Consider the following 24585-nt stretch of genomic DNA (forward strand, 5'->3'; position numbering starts at 1 on the left):
AGTAACATACACATGTGCTTTGTCTTGGTACATCTGGAAAGCCAGAATAATGCAGGGTATGCTCTTTTTTTTTCAGAGGGGCTTGCAGTTGGCGTAGGATTTGGTGCTATTGGAAAAACTGCATCTGCAACATTTGACAGTGCCAGGTAAGGCGATGCATGTATGTTTATAAAACCTAGTGCAGGACTAAACCGTTGGTAAAATGGGGCAAAAACTGATGGGGTTTTGATCTATAAGAGCTCCATGAGATTCTTTGTTCAACAGTGTTTCATTGTAGAGTTTAGCGGTAGAGGATAGTAGGAGAGTATTAACCTTGTGGAGTGCTATTTAAATTGTTTATCCAATTATTTGTTTCTATTTAATTTTCAGGTATCTGTGAGCTCACATGTGTTTTTAAACTTGTATGATACGATGCAGCTTATGTTGAATTAATTTTAATAAATATGTTTTTTAATATAAAAACTGAAAAGAAATATACCAACTGCATGGCAATATAAATGCCCATGTATGTATACAAAACAACAAGACAGTTGTTGTCAGCACTTATCCTTAACACTGTGTATATTTATATATATATATATATATATATATAATTAGTTCATATATTGATCAAAACATTTAAGCCTGCATCCTAGCGTCTTCTGCTCCTCTACTGTTGAATGATGAAGTTGTATTATTGTAATGTATGACTTGTTACAGCGAGTTTAAGGAGTTGGCGGCACTAATAACAAAGAACTCCCGCCAATAGATACAGGGCTGTAGCCTTTTAAACACCTACACAATGGCTAAACATTCCTTGCCAATCCTAGCCTTTAGAGGCCACCTCATGGGGGAACAGTTTGTGATTTATATTGAATGTTCTTCTTGGACAATATTGACCTGGCACATCTCAGCTCCAATTTTATATGTGGAAGCATCAATTTGCATGATATCTGTATGAAAAAGTGTTGAGAAATGTTTGTTTGTTTAGAACAGTGACTCTTGCTACGCCATCCTTAGTGGGTGCACATGGTCCATGCTTTATATGGTGGCGGTTTAGTCTGATAATACAGCCCTGTGTCCAATCCCTGGACTGTATGCTGTCTTTGTTTCACCAGGGATTACTCCTTTGGTTCACCTGGAAGTCCCTGTGATTTTCAATATCACTTTGGGCATGCACATTCCTTTTTACCATTGGTGGGTGGCAGGCCTGCTGACTTTACTGTTAGTTTGATGCTGCAGCGAATTTCCTTACCATCATTGCCCAGCCTTAATTTGGCGGGAATTTAGTCCATGACTCCGACATAGATAGCTACAAGTCTGTCCACAGTAACAAGAATTACTGGAATCTCTCGTCGAATCCTGCCAGCAATCACCACCCACACCACCTTGAACCATTGTGTCAGTTGTAATAACACACAAGGTTTCACTACTTCCATCAGCAGCCCTTTGACCATGATTCTCACCAGGTGCTGCTGCCACTTGGCTAGGTCAACCCATTCCATTCATGATTATGAACACTTTGGAACTTGCTCATCCTTGGCTAGGTCTTTTCAGAGGATGCAAATGTTGGGACTGCTAAACTGGATCGTTTTTGGATGGGTGAGTGAGTGGTGAGAAGCAGGCAGGAGGCTACTCCCATAGATTTTTGTTTCCTCAGCTGGGAGGGTTAAAGAGAAGAGTACACATGTGGACAGTTTGCCTGTAGATGTCCCAAAGTCTTGCACCAGAAACAGATACAAGTCTTGTGGGGACAATTGCACTCTGCACAATCGCTCACCTCCTTTAAGCACAGTTAATCCGGTTGGAATGAATTTGTGATTGTTCAACTGGCCTACTGTTTCCACACACACATGTCCACCAGATTAGCTGCCTTGTCTATTGTTTGGGGTCTCCAGTCCAACACCCATTCTTTTACATCCTGACAGCATTGAGAGACAATTGCTTCTGCGACTGAGCCCCCGAACCCCTCCACCCATCATTCGATTACCTGCTCCAACTTTTTTGCAAACTCCATGCAAGTATTCAGGGAGCATTTAGTCAGAGTTCGGAACACCTTTCAATATGTCTTAGATATGATGACTTTCTTCACCCCCCGGATCATTGTCTAGTGGGTGAAAGCCGGTATTAGATCCAACTTCAAGGAATCCACATATTTTCCTTCTGGCGCTGGTAATATGTACAAAGGATCACATCCACAAATATTTAAGTGATACTGTGTATAGGACAAATCACAATCTGGTTACAGAGATGTGGCTAAACTCTCTCAGAAGCTCAGGAGTTCTTCACCTATCTGGGACACTTCCATAAGCATACTTGTTGTGCTCATAGTCTCCCATTAACCTTTTCTGGACTTTGCCTCATTAGTTACAACACTATATTTTAATTGTTTCAAATAATTTTTTGCAATTTTCTTATTGTTTTTATTTATATATGTCATATTGTATATACATCTATTTTATTTATTTTAACAATTTATTTTCATATTAGCAATGCATTATGATGTTGATAAAATTGTCTGTTTCATTATAATTTATCTAGCTTTACTCTTAGGGGAAGATTCAATTCGGCAGAAGGTAACACGATGTGTCTCCGGAACAATCCACAGACACACATTGCGTTGGAGTTTTTACTAAACTCTCTGCTCATGTTCTCTCACGTCCCATAGGGATGAGAGAAAATATGAGTGGAGATTTCTGTACCGTATTAGTTGGCAATGCGTGCAGCTGGACTTTAAGGCGATGTCCCCATTGCCCTTGCAGCTAATTGAATCTGCCCCTTAGTGTTGATGTTTATATGAATGCATTTTATTCATGCACCTAATGCCTCTAAATCTATTACACTTAATAAAAGGTTTGGATACCCTTTAAGTATTTCAGACAGCAGTGTTATATGAATTTGTTTCTATCTGAGCTCTGGACCCCTTCTACAATCCTATTCCTGTGCAATCTTCTGCTCCACAAATGAGGCGCATGGTGGTTCAAAAGCTAGTTTTGCATTGCACAGCAGATGCTTTGCATTTTGTAAATGTCCTCCTTCTTGTACTTCTTGCCCTGTTGATGGCACTCGTCCACAGTGGGCTCATGAATATTAGTTCGGCCCATAACATTCGTGTTGGTTTAGCCCACCAAATGACTTCCTTTACTGCCTGTAAATGTCAAGTGCACTTTAAGCTTACACAACTATCCTTAAACATATTGCATTAAAATGTTCTACTTCAGTTGTCGTATGACAAGCTGCACTACCACCTAGTAGAAGATTTTGCTAAGGTGCCCCTCCCCTAAGCCAGGGCCCTGGGGATGGGACTGCAGTCGTTTTTCCCAGGCTTCCTCTTACAGTTCCTCCTGCTCACATACCCACTCCAGGACCACTTATAGATGGAGAATGAAATTTGTTTGCCAGTTCTGTATTACAGAAGCAGCAGAGTCCATGGCTACAAGTAACAGCCCCGAGGCTCTAACTAGGAGGAGCAGCACCTTATTAAAAAGTTTTATGTAGGTGGTAGTGCAGCTATAATTATTTCACAAACATTATTTTCTGATTCCAAATTATACTTTCATTATGGATATATAGAATCTTTCCCCACTCTCGCATGGTAAAAAGGTCTTTCATGCATTCCTCTAAATAATTTACTTTACAAAGAACTTAGGCATTAAGGAGAATTTTTCATGAAAATTGTGTTTAATCCTATGGATATTTAAACACAGCTTAAAGCAATGAAATGTAGATGTCAGTTTCACACTGTTAGTCATTAGCATACGTTTCTAGATTTATTTCCTTTAAAACTCTTCATGTGTGTTTGTGCCGAATCTTGTCTGTTCTTCTTGTTAATTCTCTTCTGAGTGTCAGTCAATGGTTGTGATAAGGGCAAATACTGTCTCTGTCTATGTTTCTGTCCTGTGAATGTTCTCCTATGACCAACTAGCTGAACTCAACAGTTTATATCAGACTCCTTGAGAACATGGATGCAAACGTTAAAATAGTTTCTGGGACACTTTGCTGCTGAGTAGGTGCATGTAAGTGCCTTAAACCCTGCAAAGGTACTACAATCATTATAATAATTTGTTGATCTAATGAATAAATGGTAAAATGGTAAATAGTCTGCAACAAGATATAGATATATCATGCTTACCCACTTTTGAAGGCAGCTGTCCGGGGGGGGGAGAGGAGGGGTCCATCAAAGGGGCATGGCCACGCGTGGTGAGCCATCCGCACCCTGTCAATCGTATGCAATTTTGGCCAATCGCAGCAGGGGGCGGGGTCACGGTGGCGCATTTAGCCTCACCCCCACCCTTCTTCAACAACTCTCCTGGACATTCCGGGAGAGTAGGCAACTATGACATATATTTGAGAGCACTTTTATGTGAAGGCAGCGTTATGAAGGATGGCATTATAGAGAGGGAGTACTGCATATAGTAACAATATGTTACATACAAATACTATTCTGTTGATGCATAATATGGTAGAGATGACCCTGCTGCCATTTCTTCATAGCTAATAGATATATCAAACTATGAAGCCTGCTGCCAGTCCTCACACAGTTGCTGACTCATGCTTCATACCTTACAAAAATTACACATACTTGGTGATATCCCTATGCAAAGGAGAATTAACAAATTAATTTTTGGGTTGCCGTAGTTAGGAAAAATTGAGTTTTGGAAAAATCGTGAAATATATATATATATATATATATATATATATATATATATATATATATATATATATATATATTATTTTGTCTGTTTGTCTCTGTATATTACACTTACAATATCCTTTGTTTAACTAACATGTAAACAAACTGATTAATGTGGTCTGATCATGAAGGTATATGACACCCCCATTAATAAAATGGTTAATGCACTTATTCTCCGCTTTGTTATTAAACAAAGAATAACATTGAACAGGAGCAGCTGACTTCCACATATGTGACCACTTCTGTACAAAGCAGGAAAGTGCTCTGCACTGATTGCTTTCACTCCTTCCTCTGCAGACAGGAGGTAGAGTTGTAGCTGGTAGAACTAGCAGTAAAAGTGGGGCAGGTGTGAGAAGCATGTGGGTAAGTATGGTATATATTACATTTATATAGACAGTATATATCATACTTGCCAACTCTCCCGGAATGTCCGGGAGACTCCCGAAATCCGGGTAGGTCTCCCGGGAGAGCAGGCAAATATCCCGCATATGGCATCTGCTCCTCAAAATGACGCAATTTGCAGTGAATCGCGTCATTTTGGTCACGCCCATGTGAAAAAAAATTACGTGAGGGCGGAGCCAAAACGACGCGGATTGCCCCGCCCCTCCCGTCCACCAACCACGCCCCCCTGCCTGGGATCTCCCGGAAGGAACTTACCAAAGGTTGGAAAGTATGGTATATATGTGTGTGTGAGTGTGCGCAGATTATTGAAATAGAGAATGTGCACATTTCAGTCACATAACATTAAAGTATATGTTACTTTTTTGTTTGTAAATCATGCCAATAGTACCACCTCCCATTAGCAGTGATGTTGCATGCCATGACACACCTTTCTGTCACATTATCAAAACACTGGCACAATTAAGACAGAGAATGCATAACTGCATTACAAACAAACAAAAACAGCAACTATAGAACAACATTATAACATTGGCATCATACATAATGATTAGAAAACATCAGACAGAGCAATAATAGATGAAAAATAACTTTATTTTGATTGAGCAGATACCACAGTGAAGTATTAGGGCATGATCTGGATGGGATGATTTGACTTGCACCCCTTATAATGTTTGTTTGTGTAGGTGAATTGAATAACACTGTTCTATAGGTTCATACACATGCATGCAATTTGATTGTCTTTATCCAGATTATATGCCCTCTGGAACAAAAAAGTCAATATTACATGACTGGCTGGGTATTTAATAACAATATAAATGTCATGTTATCATGGTTATGGACAGCTTACACAACAATAAAATAAATACATCAATCCGACTGGCTTAGATGGAGATGTTGTTAGGGACTTTCTGTACAGCACTTCCACAGCACTGTTCCCACTGCAACTGTCTTATCTTTCAAAGTGCATTGATGTGAATCAACCAACGCTGCCTTTTGTAGAGCTTGTTGCTTTCCAATGGCCAGTTAATAGTATTAACAAATCTTAGCAGACCTCTGATTGTTGGAGCTCAATATAAAATACAGACAGCACTACTGTGACAGGATGGACCTCCTATGCCATCCTCTCCGTGTTGCTGGGGAACAGCTGGGCTTGCCATGCCACCATCTCGTTTCTTTATCCCAATTGTGCCCCTCTTACCGCAGTAGTAGGGGCCTGCTGTCGCCACTAGACTCATTCAACGGCACCTAGAACCGCTTCCTTTTGGGTAACTCTCGCTGCTAGTGTACCCCCTTGCTAGGCACCTGGGCTGGTACATCTGTCCTCTTCATTTAGATCATGGTTACTGTAGATGGTTCCCACACTGGCCAGAGCTGCAGGGTAGCGGGCAAAACATTGGTACAAGATGCTGAGTCCCAACCTCAGAACAGCCGGATAACGGATTAGAGTGGTCTAATCTGTAGGTCACAGGAATTGCAGCAGGTAAGTAGGCGTCAAAGCAGGATCTTGAGGCAGTGATGTTTTGTTAGCTCAAGCAATTCTAATAAGGACAGTAACACGCTAGTTTGAGGTACTAGCGATCCAGAAGTTACAGATGGAATGATACATATCAGTGTAAAGCATAGCTCTTTTTATACAGTTTTAGAGACACATGTTGGCAGGGGGTAGCCCAGCCCCCTGATCCTCACTGGCACCAACATGTCTGAGATATTATCTCAGATTTTTAACATCAGGATGTGATATATTCTCTAATTTTGAAATTAGCAAAATTCACATCAATATGTGATTTCCTAAACTCCTTCCTGTTAAATCTCCTATATTATTTGCATCCTTAGAGAGATATGAAGCGTAACAGAAAATCTAAATACCCCCTTCTATGCCTTCAGACTAAAGAATGTATTGGACAATCACAAAGGCCTAATTAGCATGATGGACTTTCTTTAGAAAAGTTACAAAAAACAAGCTTCCTCCAACATGGCATATTACTTCCTAAAGCAATATATGAAAATAAATACATTTACACTCCCAGTGCAGGGACTGAGCCCTTTATGGAGCAGAGTCGATTAGTAACCTCGCCACAGCGCCCATACATTAAATATTTACATTTAAATTAATAAATATACTCTTTAATTCCTTAGTAAAAATATATAAACCCACAGGGCTCTTCTCAGAAAAGAATGGGAAGAGGGGTTGGGATGCTGCCACAGATGTTATTGGGGTTGTCTCAATTTCACAAAGTAAATAGAACCAAGGAAATAATCAACAAGGGAGAAGGTGCATAAGGAACAGATAAAGAGTAATAGAATAAATATGACAGTAAATGGATATAATAGTAAATGGATTGTAGTATTATATCCATTTACTCTCATACTTATCCTATTACTCTTTGTTACTATTTCTTTAATTACTTAGTGCAGGCGTTTAACCCATGCGGCACAGCAACATCAGCTATTAACCCATTCAATGCTGCAGCAGCCATCTTGGCCTTGTGGGAGTTAAGGGGGGACCTGGCCACAACTACTAATGTCAGTGCTGCTAGATCGGTGAGTCTTACATGTGTTTATGACCATGTTTACCATTTATAAAGTTTTATTATGGCTGCACTGGAAATTTGTTCTAGTATTTTAGAAACCTTACTGACTTAAACTATGAGAACTGCCATATCTAGAGTTGCCACAAATTGTATATTGCAGCTACGAACCACAAGATATACTTATAAATGCCAGCAGTTTGAGAGAATACTGTAGATACAGTAACTACTTGGTCAGTGTAGAATTGCAGTAGGCGATATGTTACCTCGGTGTGTAGGCTGGTTATGTACACTGTGTACGGAGCTAAAGAACAGGTGGGATGTTATAGAACAGCTGTACTCCGATTCAGTTACAATTCTCGGTTTGAATATTGTGGGAATCACATCAATAAAGCCATATCTGCAGATTAACTCCTCTGCTGCTCAAGCATTTATTTATAACATAGATGCCTCTGGTTTTCAGGAACTTCCTAGTGGAGAAAACATATTTTATATGAAGTCCAGAACTGAGGGCACGGGAAGAAGACAACCCAGTGATTTCCTTATTGTGGGTAGAATCTAAATGTTGTTGTTTTTTTTAATGGACTGCAGTAGAGAGAAAGATATCTTGTCAGGTAATCAGACTGGGAGCATCAATCTAACAGTATTAAAGTGCATTTCAGATTAGAGTCCTGGGGCTATATTTACTAAACTACGGGTTTGAAAAAGTGGAGCTGTTGCCTATAGCAACCAATCAGATTCTAGTTATTTTATAGAATTTACAAAATAAATGATAACTAGAATGTGATTGGTTGCTATAGGCAACATCTCCACTTTTGCAAACCCGTAGTTTCATAAATATACCCCCTAGATGCTTGTAGTAGTACATAACTGTAGTTCGGTTGATATATGTCTTACTTTTAATGTGCATTTCAGGAGTACTTTTGCCTTACAGCACTGGGGTCATGAGTTCAATTCCCATCCATGGCCTTATCTGTGTGGAGTTTGTATGTTCTCCCCGTGTTTGCGTGGGTTTCCTCCTGGTGCTCCGGTTTCCTCCTACTTTCCAAAAATATACTTGTAGGTTAATTGGCTGCTATCAAAAATTGACCCTAGTCTCTCTCTCTCTCTCTCTCTCTGTCTGTGTGTGTGTGTTAGGGAATTTAGACTGTAAGCTGCAATGGGGCAGGGACAGATGTGAAGTTCTCTATACAGCGCTGCGGAATCAGTGGCGCTATATAAATAAATGGTGATGATGATGATCTCTCCAGCTGCAGATACCACCAGGGCTGCCATCAAAAATTGTGGGGCCCAGTACAAATAAAACAGACAGGGCCCCAAACCCTGCCGCTGTTCCCCCTCAAGAGGATGACTACAGAGTCCTTCAGTCAGATTATTGACAAGAAATTTGACATGTCTATGAAAAGCATTTTCCCCTATTATCACAACTATCCTAAATATCTTCTGGTCTGGTACACACCTGACACACTTCTGCTAATAATATTCACAAATATATGGTTTGCCCTTTAAATAATGTGTAAAATTAGCCTGTGTTGCTATGATGTGCACACACACATGCCCCCTCTGCCCAGCAGCTTTACACATACACATGCCCCCTCTGCCCAGCAGCTTTGCACATGCCCCCTCTGCCCAGCAGCTTTACACATGCACATGCCCCCTCTGCCCAGCAGCTTTACACATGCACATGCCCCCTCTGCCCAGCAGCTTTACACATGCACATGCCCCCTCTGCCCAGCAGCTTTACACATGCACATGCCCCCTCTGCCCAGCAGCTTTACACATGCACATGCCCCCTCTGCCCAGCAGCTTTACACATGCACATTCCCCCTCTGCCCAGCAGCTTTTCACATGCACATGCCCCCTCTGCCCAGCAGCTTTACACATGCACATGCCCCCTCTGCCCAGCAGCTTTACACATGCCTCCTCTGCCCAGCAGCTTTACACATGCCCCCTCTGTCCAGCAGCTTTACACATGCCCCCTCTGCCCAGCAGCTTTACACATGCACATGCCCCCTCTGCCCAGCAGCTTTGCACATGCACATGCCCCCTCTGCCCAGCAGCTTTGCACATGCCCCCTCTGCCCAGCAGCTTTACATATGCACATGCCCCCTCTGCCCAGCAGCTTTGCACATGCCCCCTCTGCCCAGCAGCTTTACACATGCACATGCCCTCTCTGCCCAGCAGCTTTACACATACACATGCCCCCTCTGCCCAGAAGTTTTACACATGCCCATACACTAGTACCCCCCCCGTAACCCCTTATGTCAGCCCTGGATACCACAGTAGTCTATGAAAAGTTAGCTTTCAATTACCCATTTATTCAGTTTGAACTTTTTTATATAAATCAGCTTGTACACTTGGTGGCATCAACTCAACCACCACTGCAAAAAGGGTTTATTGAACCCTATGAAGAAACACATGCTGTGTTCACTTTGAACATCGAATGAACATGGATGCAGTACTGTTGACGCTTTTAAAATAGGGTTCAATGGACACTGTTTGCAGTCATTGTTTAGTGAACACAGCTCATACCAAACGTGATATTTTGCAATATTGAACACCCCCTTATTTATAATTCATTGCTTTAGACACAATTATTTACCATTCAGTGCTCTCAACACATGACAAGCCGCTTGAAGGTTGGAAGATAGACATCTGGTGGTGGGGGGGGGGGTTGTTATCTCAAACTTGTGTGTACTGCGCATCAGATCCCTGGCGTAAAGGACCGCACAGTTCAGTTGGTTGCACTCTGATGGGTGAATGTTGACAAGTGGTCAAAGAAGCTGTATGGATCAAACACTAATCTAGTAAGATTGTAGATTCATAATATGGGTGTGTAGGAGACAGAAAGTATAAATTCACCAGCTGAAAAGTCTAGAATCAATGTAGAGTCCTGAATAACTCCAGTCATAGAGATGATGTGGTGGTCAGAAAATGGAGGTTACTCCAGTATCCGGTTTTACTGATGGAGGGCTGCGTGGAGTAACTAGATGTCCTTGATATGGATGTGCTGGAACATAGAAAACAGGAATTCATAGAGGGTTGGTGAGGATGAGAAGTAGAATTAGTGGACTTGGATGGTGTTAACTAGAGATGTTCGCTGACCCCCGTTTTCTGGGTTTGGATCTGGATTAACTTCGTGTTTTGGTTTTAGATCCATATTTTTTTCTAAAATCCCTATTCTTTTTTTTCTTCTTTTTGCTACAATCACATAATTTTGCTCTTTTTTTCCCCTACATTATTATTAACCTGAATAACACTAATTTCAAGTCATTTGCAGTCAATTTTGACCACGTCACAATATTATTTTCATACACTTTCAAACAAAGACTGCAGCGAACTGGCTGAATGCTAAGCGACAGAGCAATAACACAAACACACGGCAGTTCATAGCACATCTAGGAAACATTGCCACACAGCTGGCTGAAAAAATAGAAAAGTGGTGCAAGATGGAATTGTCCTTATGTAAGATATTGAAAAGGACATGTACAGTTTAACAAAGCAAGCACTCCAGCGACAAGCAGTGCCACTTTTGTGACTGAAGTGCTTGTTTGTTTGGGCCCCCACAAGACAAGCTACCAATAGCTTAGCTGCCTTAAGCCTAATAATGCTGTCAATGAATTCTACAGCTTACCTACCTTAAGCCTAACAGTGCTGTCAATGAACTCTACAGCTTACCTGCCTTAAGCCTAACAGTGCTGTCAATGAACTCTACATTATTAAACCATGTCTGCATCTTTAATCTCCTTCTCCTCTGTGGATACTTCCCTCTCATCCCTGAAGAACTGCCAAACTTATGTAAACACAGGAATGGATGTTACAAATGGAGTGACATTAGATCTGCTTCAGACAGACTTTGACACGGAACATGTGGGTAGCATGGAATCTGTCATGTTGGAATACGCTGCATTGAACAGAGATTTTAACCAATATATAGACGCAGTTGAGGAGGTGGTACTTAAGTTAAAACGTGACCCACCAGATGAGATTCCGGATTTAAGAGAGCTTGTACAAGAGAGATACAATGCCACTCAGAAAATTAATACAGAGGAGGCCCTGAGGTAGGACGATAAATATGTCCAATTTAAAGAACCGCTAAGAGACCTGAGAAAACAAATGGGTGTGTCACTGGCCCCTGCAGACTAATTTTTTTGGAAGATGAACACAAGGAGATTGCTGTCACCGTGGCCGGTACAGTGAAACTGAGAATGAATTATGAAATCAGTTATGGTTCATTTGATCGCTCCACCCGTTCCTTGGATAATTGTGGTAATTCTACAGCTAATACATGGCGAAGAGCGCTGAACCCTCCGTAATGCGTGCTTTTATCAGACCAAGACCAATCCAGGGTGCCAGACAATGCACTAACAGCCATTGAAATTCATAGCAAAAAGCAAGTTCATCACTGAGCTTCGAAACCAAGCACTTCAGCAACAAGGAGTGCCACTTTTAAGGCTGATGTGCTTGGTTTGCTTGGGCCCCCAGAAAGAAAGCTAACAATGGACTTAAGGCCCCTAAGGTAACAGTGTTGTTAATAAATTCTACTGTGGCAAGATGTTGTCATCATCCTCACCCTCATTATTTGTACATCATCCTCACACATTATTAATTCATCACCGCTGGAATCCACCATTACAGAAGTCTCAGTATTTTGATGTAATTGGCGGGAAAGGCCTTCCTCGTGGAAATTGAAGTTAATTTTAATGAATATCATCTTTTCCACATTTTGAGGAAGTAGTCTCCTATCCTGATCGCTGACAAGGTTCCCGACTGTGCTGAAAATTCTTTCCGAGTACATACTGGAGGGGTGGGCAGCTTAGGCAATGCAAAGCGAGTTGGTACATGGGTCTCCAAATTCCCTTTTTTTCCTCCCAGTATGTAAAGGGATTGTCAGATGTGTCTATTTTTATGCTGTCGTTAAAATAATCTTCCACCATCCTTTGGATGTTGATAGTAGGATCAGGTGGAGTAACGGCAGAGGTGTCACATTTTTTGGTCAATTCTTTAAGACCAGACCAGATGTCAAAATGTTGTGCTGAGTCATCCCTGAGTCTCTTGGGAAAGCTAAGTTTTTTCCTAGCAGCAGTTGAGTTAGAAACTGAAGAAGGGGACGCCGTCCTGTCACGTAACACTTGAGCTGTCATCTTGCTCACCAGGAGCTCCTTGCATCTCTTGAGATCTGGGTCAGTTGGAAACGTAGAGAAGACATAGCTCTTAAACCGAGGATCAAGCACAGTCGCCAAAATGTAGTGATCCGATTTCAGATGTTGATAACTCTTGGATCCTGGCGAAGCGAATAAAGTACTTGATCTACAAGTTCAACATACTTGGCGTAATTGCTTTGCTTCATCTCCTCCTTCAGTTTCTCAAGCTGCTTTTCCAAAAGTCTAATTAAGGGAATCACTTGGCTCAAGCTAGCTGTGTCTGAACTCACTTCACAGGTGACTACTTCGAATGGCTTCAGCACCTTGCACAACACGGAAAGTATTCTCCACTGCGCTTGAGCAAAATACATGCCCCCTCCTTTTCCAATGTCATGGCTTGTGGAGTAAGCGTGGATGGCTTTTCGATGTTCCTCCATCCTCCGAGTCATATACAGCGTGGAATTCCACTTTATTACCACTTCTTGCTTCATTTGGTGGCAGGGCAAATTAAATTGCTCTTGTAGCTGCTGCAATCTCCTACATGCTGTTGCCGAATGTCGGAAATGTCCAGATATTTTACGGCCCACAGAAAGTATCTCCTGCACGTCCCTGTCGTTTTTTAAAAAGCTCTGCACCACCAAGTTTATTGTGTGAGCAAAACGATTAATGTGATGGAATTCACCCAGCTGTAATGCTCTCACAATATTGGTGGCATTATCAGAAATTACATATCCTGAAGAAAGTCCAAGCGGGATAAGCCATGTTGCAATGAGATCCGTTAGTTTTTGTAACAGATTGTCAGCTGTATGCCTCTTAGTGAAGCCGATGATGCACAGAGTAGCCTGCCTCTGAAAAATGTGACATACTTGGGTACATGCTGCCGCTGTTCCTGCTAGTGAAGGCAATTCACCAACCCAGTGGGCTGTCATAGTCCTAAAATCTGTTAGAGGTGAGGAATAGTTTTCTAGTAAAATAGTGTTGTGATGGAATTTGGTAACAGGGACACAAAACCTCAAGTAACTGTCTAAAACCAGCTGCATTAATAGTGGATATTGGATGCAGATCTAATACTAGCATAGTCGCCATGGCGTCTGTGATCCGCTTTGCGACTGGGTGACGGCTTTCATACTTGCTTCCTCTTGCAAAGGATTGATTAACAGTCAATTGTTGTAAACTGCTAGTAGTCTTTGTCTTGGTCTGCTTCTGGGATGAAGATCCACCCCCAGCAGCAGCAGTGGCACTAATGTTCAAGAATTCTTCTGAGGAATCCAGGATATTGGAGGAGTCATCTATTTAGCCTTAGCAGCTTGGATGCAGGACTAACTCCGATCGCTAGTGAGGATATTGATGAGGACGGTGTTGTGGGTGTAGATTGCAGGTGTCGGGATCTAGCCGAGAGAAGTGACCTAGTTGATGCCGGACTGCTTGTTGTTTTTTTCTTTAGTATAGGTTTCCGATTTTTCCAACAGCTTGCCATGAAATTGCTTCAAATGGTGTAACATGGATGAAGTTCCTAGATGGTTAAGGTCCCTACCTCTACTGACTGTGGCTTTACAAACGCTACAAATGGCTAGACAACTGTTGTCAGGATTTGGGTGTCAGGATTTGGGTAAAAATAATTCCACACATAAGAGGCAGATTTTTTGGTCTTATGCCCAGGCATGACAATGGCCTTCTTCTTATCACATGTGTCGTGAACATAGAGAGCTTGCAGTTATTTCTAAGGGATAATTCATAACTGCAGTGTAAATAGGTTGTATCAAATGAATCCATTGATAAGTTGGTGTAACAGTTAAAGACGCAGAGTCTGATGTAATTGTGTTTGATGGCTTTTTACATCCCAATGTGAGGAGATAAGCCTGCCACTTTTAGCAGCTTCCAGGATGTTCGCTTTAGAAACTTGAATAGACCTTGTGGTGCTAATCACAGCTGGAGATCCTGGGTAGGCAGCATGTGAAAGCCTATACAGTTATATAGAAATGGGACCCTTGAAAGGAAATTAATTCATTCTTCATATTTTGGGAAATCTGGATGCCACTCTGTACTGAGGGGCCAAAACCACACAAGGGTCTTGAAAGATAGATACCAACTACACAGGGAACAGCCATAGGCACATGTATTTCAAGATGAGATTGGATATTGTTGTAATTCGATTATGTTTGGTATTTAAACGTGCGGGAGAATATGACCGGTTTATTGAGGGGGGTGTTATTTCTCTGAGATATATCTGTGAAGAATTACCAACAGGTCAAAACTTAGGAATAGTTTGACCAAACCTGAGGTAACACCCAGGGGACATTTCCGCCCCCCACATTAGCATTAGCATTGCCCCTGTGAATGCCGTCCCATTTGAGTTTGATTAAAAACCTGTGTCTGGAGGGACAAAGTGTCAGCTTCTTGGGGAATCAGTCTATTTGAAGGACTGTCCATCTTTCCTGCCTGCCCCAGGCATACAGATTATTATTTGTAAGTAATGCTCTGTACTTTCATCCCATTTATTTTATAAGAAACAATTGCACTATATTTGTCTGTCTTTTATTATCTTTTTATCTTAAGCATTGTGGATGTATTTTCCATATTAAATTACACTTAATAAGTTCTAATCTCTGTGTTCTTACGAATTCACGCAACAGTTTGGTCCAGACGCTACCTACCTGAAACTGTGCAAACCTTGTGGTTTATGTGAACTCTGATTAAAGTAAATTGTGTTAGATTAATGCTAGGGAGAACCGAAGGCTTCCTAAATAAGAGTGTCAGTTCTTGTCCGAAAAACATTGGTGGTGATAATTAGTATCGCAAAGCTAGTGTGTGGCATAGATAGGGAAGGATTTAATCATTTTAGACAGACCAGGTGGTTGTTGTTTGGTTAACCCTGTGTCACATAAGCATCACGCAGACTTAGGTGAGTGCTGTTCATGACAACGTGCAAGAACTGCTTCCACTGGTGCAGGACCTACACAAACAACATCATCCTCATCAACAGCCTCATTAGCGCCCTTGTCAGGTACACAAATATTCCCCTCATCCTGTTGCAATTCCAAAGTGGCATCCTCAGTTTGTGTATCACCGACTACACTTGGGCTGTTTATGCACACATCTGTAGAAATGTTGAAAGGGGCCTTCTTTATGGGTACACTATCAGAAAGGTCAGGCTTACACATAGCACTCGTGGGTAGACTCTTCTCAGGGATTTGTGTAATTTCTGAATCTGAACATACATTTTCCTCTTATGCCTTACTGTTTTATTTCAGCTTGGCTTTTACATGTAAAAGTATTTGAGCACCACTTTTTGAATTAGACTGACAAGGTCTTGCTTGGTCATGACTGACCTTACAAGAAGATGCCTCAGTGACAGTTGCAGAACTAGCACTCATAGAGAAAGGCAAAGGCCTCATTCTTTCCTTGCCACTGCGTGTGTAGAATGGCATGTTGGCAATTTTTTTTATGCAGATAACTTTGCCTGGATTACAGGTCTTTTTTTCTTTACCAAGGTAAAAGGTGTTTTTTTTACAGTTTTGTTTCCCTGACATAAAAACACTATGCACTTTAACATAGGCTTTAGCATATGACGTAGAGGGATTACTATCATCATGACTGGTGCCAGCAGCTGCTTGGTGATCCTGATCTCTTCTGTGTACTGCTGTGAATCCTTTTTGATAACATAGTACAATGTGACTGCAGATTTAGAACAAGACTGCCAGCCCTATTTATTCTATTTCAGTAATGACAGTTAGCAATGGAGCTTTCCTGAATGTCACTGCAGACTTTGAAGAACACTGCTAGCCCTCCACTTTATTTTCTACCTATGACACTGCCCAACTGCACTAGAGATTGCCAAGAACTGTGCTACCCCTTCTGTGTCCCTCTGTGAAATGGCGCTGGACCGCTTTGGAGGGCGGTACTTATAGAATACAAAACTCGCGAGATCCAATGACGAAACAATGATGTTTTGCCTCGTTTTCAATTCCGAGGAGGTGCGAAAGTACCGAGCCGGCTCGGCTTTGTACTCAGATCGCCGAAGTTCGGGTGTGCTCGGTTCACGAGGAACCGAGCCTGAGCATCTCTAGTGTTAACTGCTATGAGGTATAAAAAACATCATGAGAGGTAGGGATAATATAATATGTATGATAGAATAACCAACAATTGGTGTGTAAGTGCTGCAGGAGTGTTGTGTGTAGAAGTAGGTAATAGGTGTGCAGTTAGGGTGACAGAGAGATGGAAAATTAGGTTTAGAACAAAAGAGCAAAGAAAAGTTAAAGTGGAAGAGAACCCTTCCTTTCTTTCTTAGGAAATGGCATCTATAGTATGTTATTTCTTACCACTCAAGGTATGTTTTTCCATACCTCATAGCACTTAACACATCCATCTCCTCAGTCCTACTCCACTCCTTCACCAACCACACTAAGCACCCCTGAAGATGCATGCTGCGTTCAGAAGTGTTAATGCTTTGTAAGATACAATGAAAAGCTATAGAAGTGCTCATTTAAATACCTATTACACTATGCGTCAGGAAAGCTTTAAGACAAACAATGTGCATTAAACACTCTCTTAAAGCGTGGATGAATTACCAAACTATAACTGGTGATTAACTTTTTTAAATACTAGTTGTTGTTTGTTAGTGTTGCTTTTTAACACCCATGTACACAGCTTCCACATTTTCAGTGTTAATGAGACCATGGCAGGATCATGATGCACGGTGGAAAGTATGATCTTTTCTGATTTACTTATTATGTACATGTGCAGGTATTTACACACATGCTTACATTCCCAGGAGGTTTAGTTGGGACTAAGCAGGGATCTTCTCAGGTCTGATTACAAAGCAATGTCCTATTGTGAGAACAAAAGAAATGTCGTCCAGCGCTCTAAAGCAAATAATATATAAATCACTACGTGTCGGCATATACATAAATATAATTTTGTGGACAATATAGCTATATTAAGGTAAGCTCACCCGCCAACACAAGGCATCTTCTGTAGGTAAGTACCCAACATGTGAAACAAATATATATTTAGAGTGTCATATTTAAAACCTTCCCTGGACCTCTATTTTCTAAAGCACGCAGCACCTGGAGGTAGTGGTCAACTCCCCCTATTTCATATTGTACCAATGGTTAGATTTGTCAAACATGTTGCAAGGTATTGAGTTGGTTAATTGGGCATTCATCTAGATTTGAATGGGTGGGAGGGGAGTATGGAAAAATGCTGGCAAATCTTTGATTTGCAAATTATCTAAAATGTAATAGCTTTAAAAAAATTAATACTTAATAAAATATTATTTGAATGTTCAGTCTGCACTCGAATCAAAGAGAATGCATATAAAATCCTAATTTGATGGTACGTGGTCCCCACCAGACAGACTACGAGCCATATATTTCACTTTCTCAAATCTTTTTTAGCGGTGCTTAGGACACTCTTACCCACATATGGTGGAGCTATCCCAAGATCGAGATCTATTGGCTAGATATTAAGGACCTAGTAACCAAGATTACCCAGATACACCTCCCTCCAATCCTCTCCTTTTATCTTCTCCCTCTGCCCCCAAAACAGAGATTAAAGCTTGCTGGACACATACTTACTAGGTGTCTAATGCCGTTAAATTTAAAGAAAGCGGATCCCCTCCCACTTTTATTATTAATGTCTGGGAGTTCTACAAACTGCAACACATTACAACCATAATTCATGACTGATCCAATAAATTCTCTTCAGTCTGGAATGCATGGACTGAGCACTTCAACTCGTAAGATCACCCTTATCCTAGTCTACTGGTATATAAGCAGCCTTGGAACTCGACCTCTTATTCTCCTCCTCCCTGATCATCCCTATACTAACATCCCTTTCTCCCATGTCACCCTTAGATTCATCTTTCTATGTTCAATGGACTAGAACCAACCTTATTCCACCTTTGATTGATGATATCAGCTAGCCATAAGATATGTTTTAAACAAGGCTAATGTATTCTCAGCTCATGTACATAGAGATTCTACCCCCTTCCCATCTATATTCTGCTTCTCCCCGCTTGCTATTTTTCATAAAAATGTATATAAAACATTATACGAGGAATGTCTACTAAATAACAAGACTGATTAAATAACTCACCTTTATTTATTGGTATTACAAATGTAATGTTTGTCCCCTTCAATATACTCCCCATTTGCACTAATACATTGCTGTAGTCTTGTTTTCCACTGGTTGAAGCCATGGAGCAAATCAATTTCTGACACTTGTTTCACCATATCTGCCGTTTTCTTCTTTACAGCATCAACTGACTCAAAATGTGTCCCTTAAAGCACTGATTTAACTTTTGGGAAAAGATAAAAATCGCAAGGTGCTAAATTGGGCGCATATGGAGGATGTTCAAGTGTAGTAACGTGTTTGTCGGTCAAAAACTGCTTCACAGAAAGTGCTGTGTGAGCAGGCGCATTGTCCAGGTGAAGAAAGAAACCATTTTTCCACACTTGCGGCCGTTTCCTTCTGACTCTTTCTCTCAGCTTTTGCAAAATTTCCTTATAATAATGCTGATTAACTGTTGTGCCTTCTAGAACCCATTCTTCCAAAATTACACCCTTGATAACGAAAAAAACAATGAGCATTGCTTTGAATTTTGACAAGTTTTTTTTCAATCTTGATGATGACAGTGTTTTCCAGTGCTTAGACTGACTTTTGGTTTCAGGATAGTACTGGAAGATCCAGGTCTCATCACAAGTGATTACTTTATGAAACAGGTTTGGATCTGTGTCAAGTTGCTGCAGAATGTCAACACAGCATTCCTTGCGACGTTTTTTTTGCTCTGGTGTGAGAACCCTTCGGACCATCTTTGCACAAACTTTCGTCATGTTAAATTTTCCATACGGTGTCTTTGTCAATGTTCATGGATTCAGCTATCATTCCAACACTGAGCCGGTGGTCTTTTCGAACAATCCGACTGTTTTTTTCTACATTTTCTTCAGTTCATGATGTGCAAGGGCGTTCATCATCTTCGACATTCTCACATCCCTCGCTAAATCTTTTGTGCCACTCAGACACACGCGCACGAGACAGGTGGTTATTCCCATAGGCTGTAGTAAGCATTTGAAAACATTCTCTTGGTATTTTGTGCAATTTTACAAAAATTTTCAAATTGACACGTTCAACTTTTAAACTTAGCATTTTTTCGGCACTACGGAAAACACAACCAAACTAAATGGCGACTCACAATCAACTGAACGTCATAGAATGTTGCAGCTTGTCATGCAGGTTCAGACAGGTTCAAGGTTACTACGTACGCAGTTATAACCGGTTCTGACTGTTTTGTTTACTAGGTGGAATCACAATCTCTTTATTTAATAGACATACCGTGTGTGTGTGTGTGTGTGTGTATATGTATATATATATTATATATATATATATATATATATATATATATATATATATATATCATACTTGTCAACTTTAGAAAGTTGGTTTCCGTGAGCCTGCCGGGGGAGGTGGCGTGATGGGGGGTGGGACTCCAAAATGCGCGTCGTTTTGAACCCGCCCCCCATGACATAATAATGCAAACGTGTCATTTGACAGCTAGAGGCGGGGCCAAACGCTGCGATTCACCGGGAATTGCGGCGTTTGGGACCTAATTCTGCTCAGTGGGGCACTTCCTAGTGAAGTGGGCATATCCGGGAGATTGCCACACTCTCCCGGGAGTCCGTGAGACTCTCGCAAAATGCGGGAGTCTCCCGGACATTCTTGGAGAGTTGGCAAGTATGATATGTGTGTGTGTGTGTGTGTGTGTGTGTGTGTGTGTGTATGTATGTATGTATGTATGTATGTATGTATGTATGTATGTATATATATATATATATATATATATATATATATTACACACATTTTCCACTTATCCCTGTCCTTCTGTTGACATATGATTGGAGAACTATAAGCTGTGTTACTTCTGTCTAGTGAAGCTCCATATGGGCAGCAATTATATCTCAGATTACGGCATCAGAAATTGACTCTCTGCACATCAGTGTCTGTTACGTTTGAACACTCTGTCCAGCATTTGGTTTTGTGAACTGGTTTAAATGCACTATTGTTGGATACCAACCCAGAGACTTTTATCACATCCTTATGCCAATTTATCCTGCACCCACCTTGTTCAGTATAATCTGTTAACATCAACATTGCGCCCTCCTTCTGTTGTACCTACTATATCTATTTTCAGCCTTACCAGCCAGAGTTTTGAAGGAAGGCTGCCTCCTCACATGGAAGAGGTGTACCTGTGGGTTTGATTCTATCACCTCATCTATACAATACTGCATTGAGCGCCAGTGTTTACATCTTGTTATCTACATATATGTGTGTGTGTGTGCGTGTGTATAATTTGAATGGTATCTTACCCTGTAAGGTTTTTTACTTTTGCTCCTTTGTGTTCATGTCTGTTGAAAGCAGGAAGTGACGTTATATAACAAAACTGTCCTGATTTAAGCAGGAAAGTCCCAATTTGAGGCAACTGTACTACCATCCTGAGCTGGGATGGGTGGAGGTATTAGGCATGGGAGTGACCATGTCACTTTTGTTCACATTGTTCAGACTTTGATAGGGATCATGGTTGGGTGTTATGGATTATTCATTATAAGGAATTCGTTCTATCTTGTTACATAATATTATTTAAAAAAAATACTGGGTGTACAGATTCACTTCCAACCATTAGGTTTATTTTTGGGTCATCCTATCTCATATGTTAGTGGTAGCAAGGTGTTTGCTTTGCACTGGCAATGAGAAGCTCTCCTTCAGCTATGGGTTGTTATAATGGTGTATTAGAGGGGTGCTGTCATTGCTAGTTTACATAACAAAATGGAGCAATTTCTTGTGCTATGTTCTGGTAAATGTTAGAAGGGAGCAGTGGGTTGTGGAGGGCAGCTTTGTACACAGCATGTTCTCATATATGTATTTGCATCTTTTTTGGGTTCTACTGTTAGGAGCCAGCCAGTTAAGTTGATTGTTGATAATTGTATTGTTATTTTTCTTTGAATCCCATCACTGTGTGCTGACAGGTGTGTTAATTAGCAATATGCAATGTTTTGGCAATCCTGTGTATTATTTGAATAAAAATAAGTCTACATAACCAGTTTTTTTTTTTATCCTATGCTCTTGTATATAAAAATGCCTGACTACAGTGTGCAGAGCAAGGTGCTTGAGAACTGAGATTTGTGTAGATCTACTGCCACCAGGTGCTGTGTTCTGGATACTGCAGTTTCACAATTACTTCAGTACTACCAAAGCTCAATGGCCAGTTTGCGCTGCTGGTTGGAAATCTACCACACTTGTAGACAGCAGGGAGTCTTTAAAATGAGTGGATGGAATGATTGAGCTGTAAATGACATAATAAGATGTGCTCATTCACAAAAGAATCTTTTTTCTTTTATATGAAAACAAGGATAAAAAACCCCCAAATAGCACTGCTTTGCAAGGATTTCTTTACTGTTTTGCATATTATGTCTAGATGTTGTCAAAATTACCTGTGTCCTTTTTACTAGCCAATAATAGCAGCTTAATATGATTTAATGTCTGCTATATAGCAGCAACTTTCATTCACTATATAACAACCCCATTCCATTTTCTTCTGCCATAAATAATTGTCTGTTGCCAGAGTTACCATGTTTTCATGCATCATAATGGAAATTCACTATGCTACAAAGTCTAATAACAGGTGGGATCAAGAGCTCAATGTTTTGCGCTGCGTTTCTCCTGGTTCTGTTCTGCAATAGCAAAATTTGCAAATGGACCACCAACGCCTACTATGTATGGTGTCACTAAGCAACTTATAGTATTGTAGCACAGTTTACAATGCACAACGTATAACATACCAGTTCACGGTAGGTATATGCTTGTGTATTTACCATACTAAGGTTAGCCACATCCATCATACTCACTCAGTATTTAAATCTACCATCTCAGCTTTAAGATCATTACATGAATCCACTCCTCCATCACAAAACTAATGGTTCCTTTAAGAGCTGTTTAGTCTAGGGTGTGGACATTTTATCACTTGCTGATCTAGTACTCTCCAGCTGCAGCCAGCACACCAGCCTTCTCAGAAGCACATCCCATAAACCAAGAGTCCGTTGGGACACTGAAAACCTCTGTTCTGCTCCATAAGAAAGAAGTCTTTGTGGCGACAAGGCTTTAAATCCAGTCACCAGAAGCTCTTCGTGCCAAACCAGGGGGGCAGGAATCCGACTACCAGCACATTCTTGTACTCTTTAGTAATGGGAAAGGCATATGAATGTAACCCCTTGTTTTCCAGAAAGCTTTGTTGTGTTTTTGAGATCACTTAAGTAGAAGTGGATAATGTCATTTTCAGCAATTTTTTTTAATACTAAAATTTACACACAAAAAGGAGGCTATTGAATCTAAATCTTGAAGTCATGACATCCTTGCTACAGCTGGAAGGGATTGTTGAAGTTGTGGAAATAGTTACCTTTTCTTTAAAATAAGGATGTGTTGCAACCTCTTCTTGTTGAACAAGTCTTTTATGAACAGATGGATTGTCTGTTTAATAGCAGATACATTTAGTTATATGTAGAGAGAGGTGCACCAGTGACAGCTGATTCAGGAGCTCCAGCACCTCTGCGGGGAGAGGTGCACTAGTGACAGCTGATTCAGGAGCTCCAGCACCTCTGCAAGATGAGGTGCACCAGTGACAGCTGATTGAGGAGCTCCAGCACCTCTGCAGGGAGAGGTGCACCAGTGACAGCTGATTCAGGAGCTCCAGCACCTCTGCAGGGAGAGGTGCACTAGTGACAGCTGATTCAGGAGCTCCAGCACCTCTGCAGGGAGAGGTGCACCAGTGACAGCTGATTCCGAAGCTCCACCATCTCTGCAAGATGAGGTGCACTAGTGACAGCTGATTCAGGAGCTCCAGCACCTCTGCAGGGAGAGGTGCACCAGTGACAGCTGATAGAGGAGCTCCAGCACCTCTGCAAGATGAGGTGCACCAGTGACAGCTGATTCAGGAGCTCCAGCACCTCTGAAGGGAGAGGTGCACCAGAGACAGCTGATTCAGATGCTTCGGCACCTCTGCAGGGAGAGGTGCACTAGTGACAGCTGACTCAGGAACTCCAGCATTTTTGCAGGGAGAGGTGCACTAGTGACAGCTGATTCAGGAGCTCCAGCACATCTGCAAGATGAGGTGCACCAGTGACAGCTGATTCAGATGCTCCGGCACCTCTGCAGGGAGAGGTGCACCAGTGACAGCTGATTCAGGAGCTCCAGCACATCTGCAAGATGAGGTGCACCAGTGACAGCTGATTCAGATGCTCCGGCACCTCTGCAGGGAGAGGTGCACTAGTGACAGCTGATTCAGGAGCTCCAGCACATCTGCAAGATGAGGTGCACCAGTGACAGCTGATTCAGATGCTTCGGCACCTCTGCAAGATGAGGTGCACCAGTGACAGCTGATTCAGATGCTCCGGCACCTCTGCAGGGAGAGGTGCACTAGTGACAGCTGATTCAGGAGCTCCAGCACATCTGCAAGATGAGGTGCACCAGTGACAGCTGATTCAGATGCTCCGGCACCTCTGCAGGGAGAGGTGCACTAGTGACAGCTGACTCAGGAACTCCAGCATTTTTACAGGGAGAGGTGCACTAGTGACAGCTGATTCAGGAGCTCCAGCACCTCTGCAGGGAGAGGTGCACCAGTGACAGCTGATAGAGGAGCTCCAGCACCTCTGAAGGGAGAGGTGCACCAGAGACAGCTGATTCAGATGCTTTGGCACCTCTGCAGGGAGAGGTGCACTAGTGACAGCTGACTCAGGAACTCCAGCATTTTTACAGGGAGAGGTGCACTAGTGACAGCTGATTCAGGAGCTCC

The 24585-nt window shown here is 41.6% G+C and overlaps 1 protein-coding gene across 4 annotated transcripts in view; it reads left to right on the forward strand.

Annotated features, from left to right (window-relative positions):
• Positions 1-24585, forward strand: part of SLC39A11 (solute carrier family 39 member 11) — a 364339-nt gene that overhangs the window by 323232 nt on the left and 16522 nt on the right. For all 4 annotated transcript variants that reach the window (XM_075216853.1, XM_075216854.1, XM_075216856.1 and 1 more), the window contains one exon: positions 77-146. In XM_075216853.1, the coding sequence (XP_075072954.1) occupies positions 77-146 (70 nt within the window). The remainder of the gene's footprint in view (positions 1-76; positions 147-24585) is intronic.

Source organism: Mixophyes fleayi, chromosome 6, assembly GCF_038048845.1.
Source record: "Mixophyes fleayi isolate aMixFle1 chromosome 6, aMixFle1.hap1, whole genome shotgun sequence".
In the NCBI taxonomy this organism is placed as follows: domain Eukaryota; kingdom Metazoa; phylum Chordata; class Amphibia; order Anura; family Limnodynastidae; genus Mixophyes; species Mixophyes fleayi.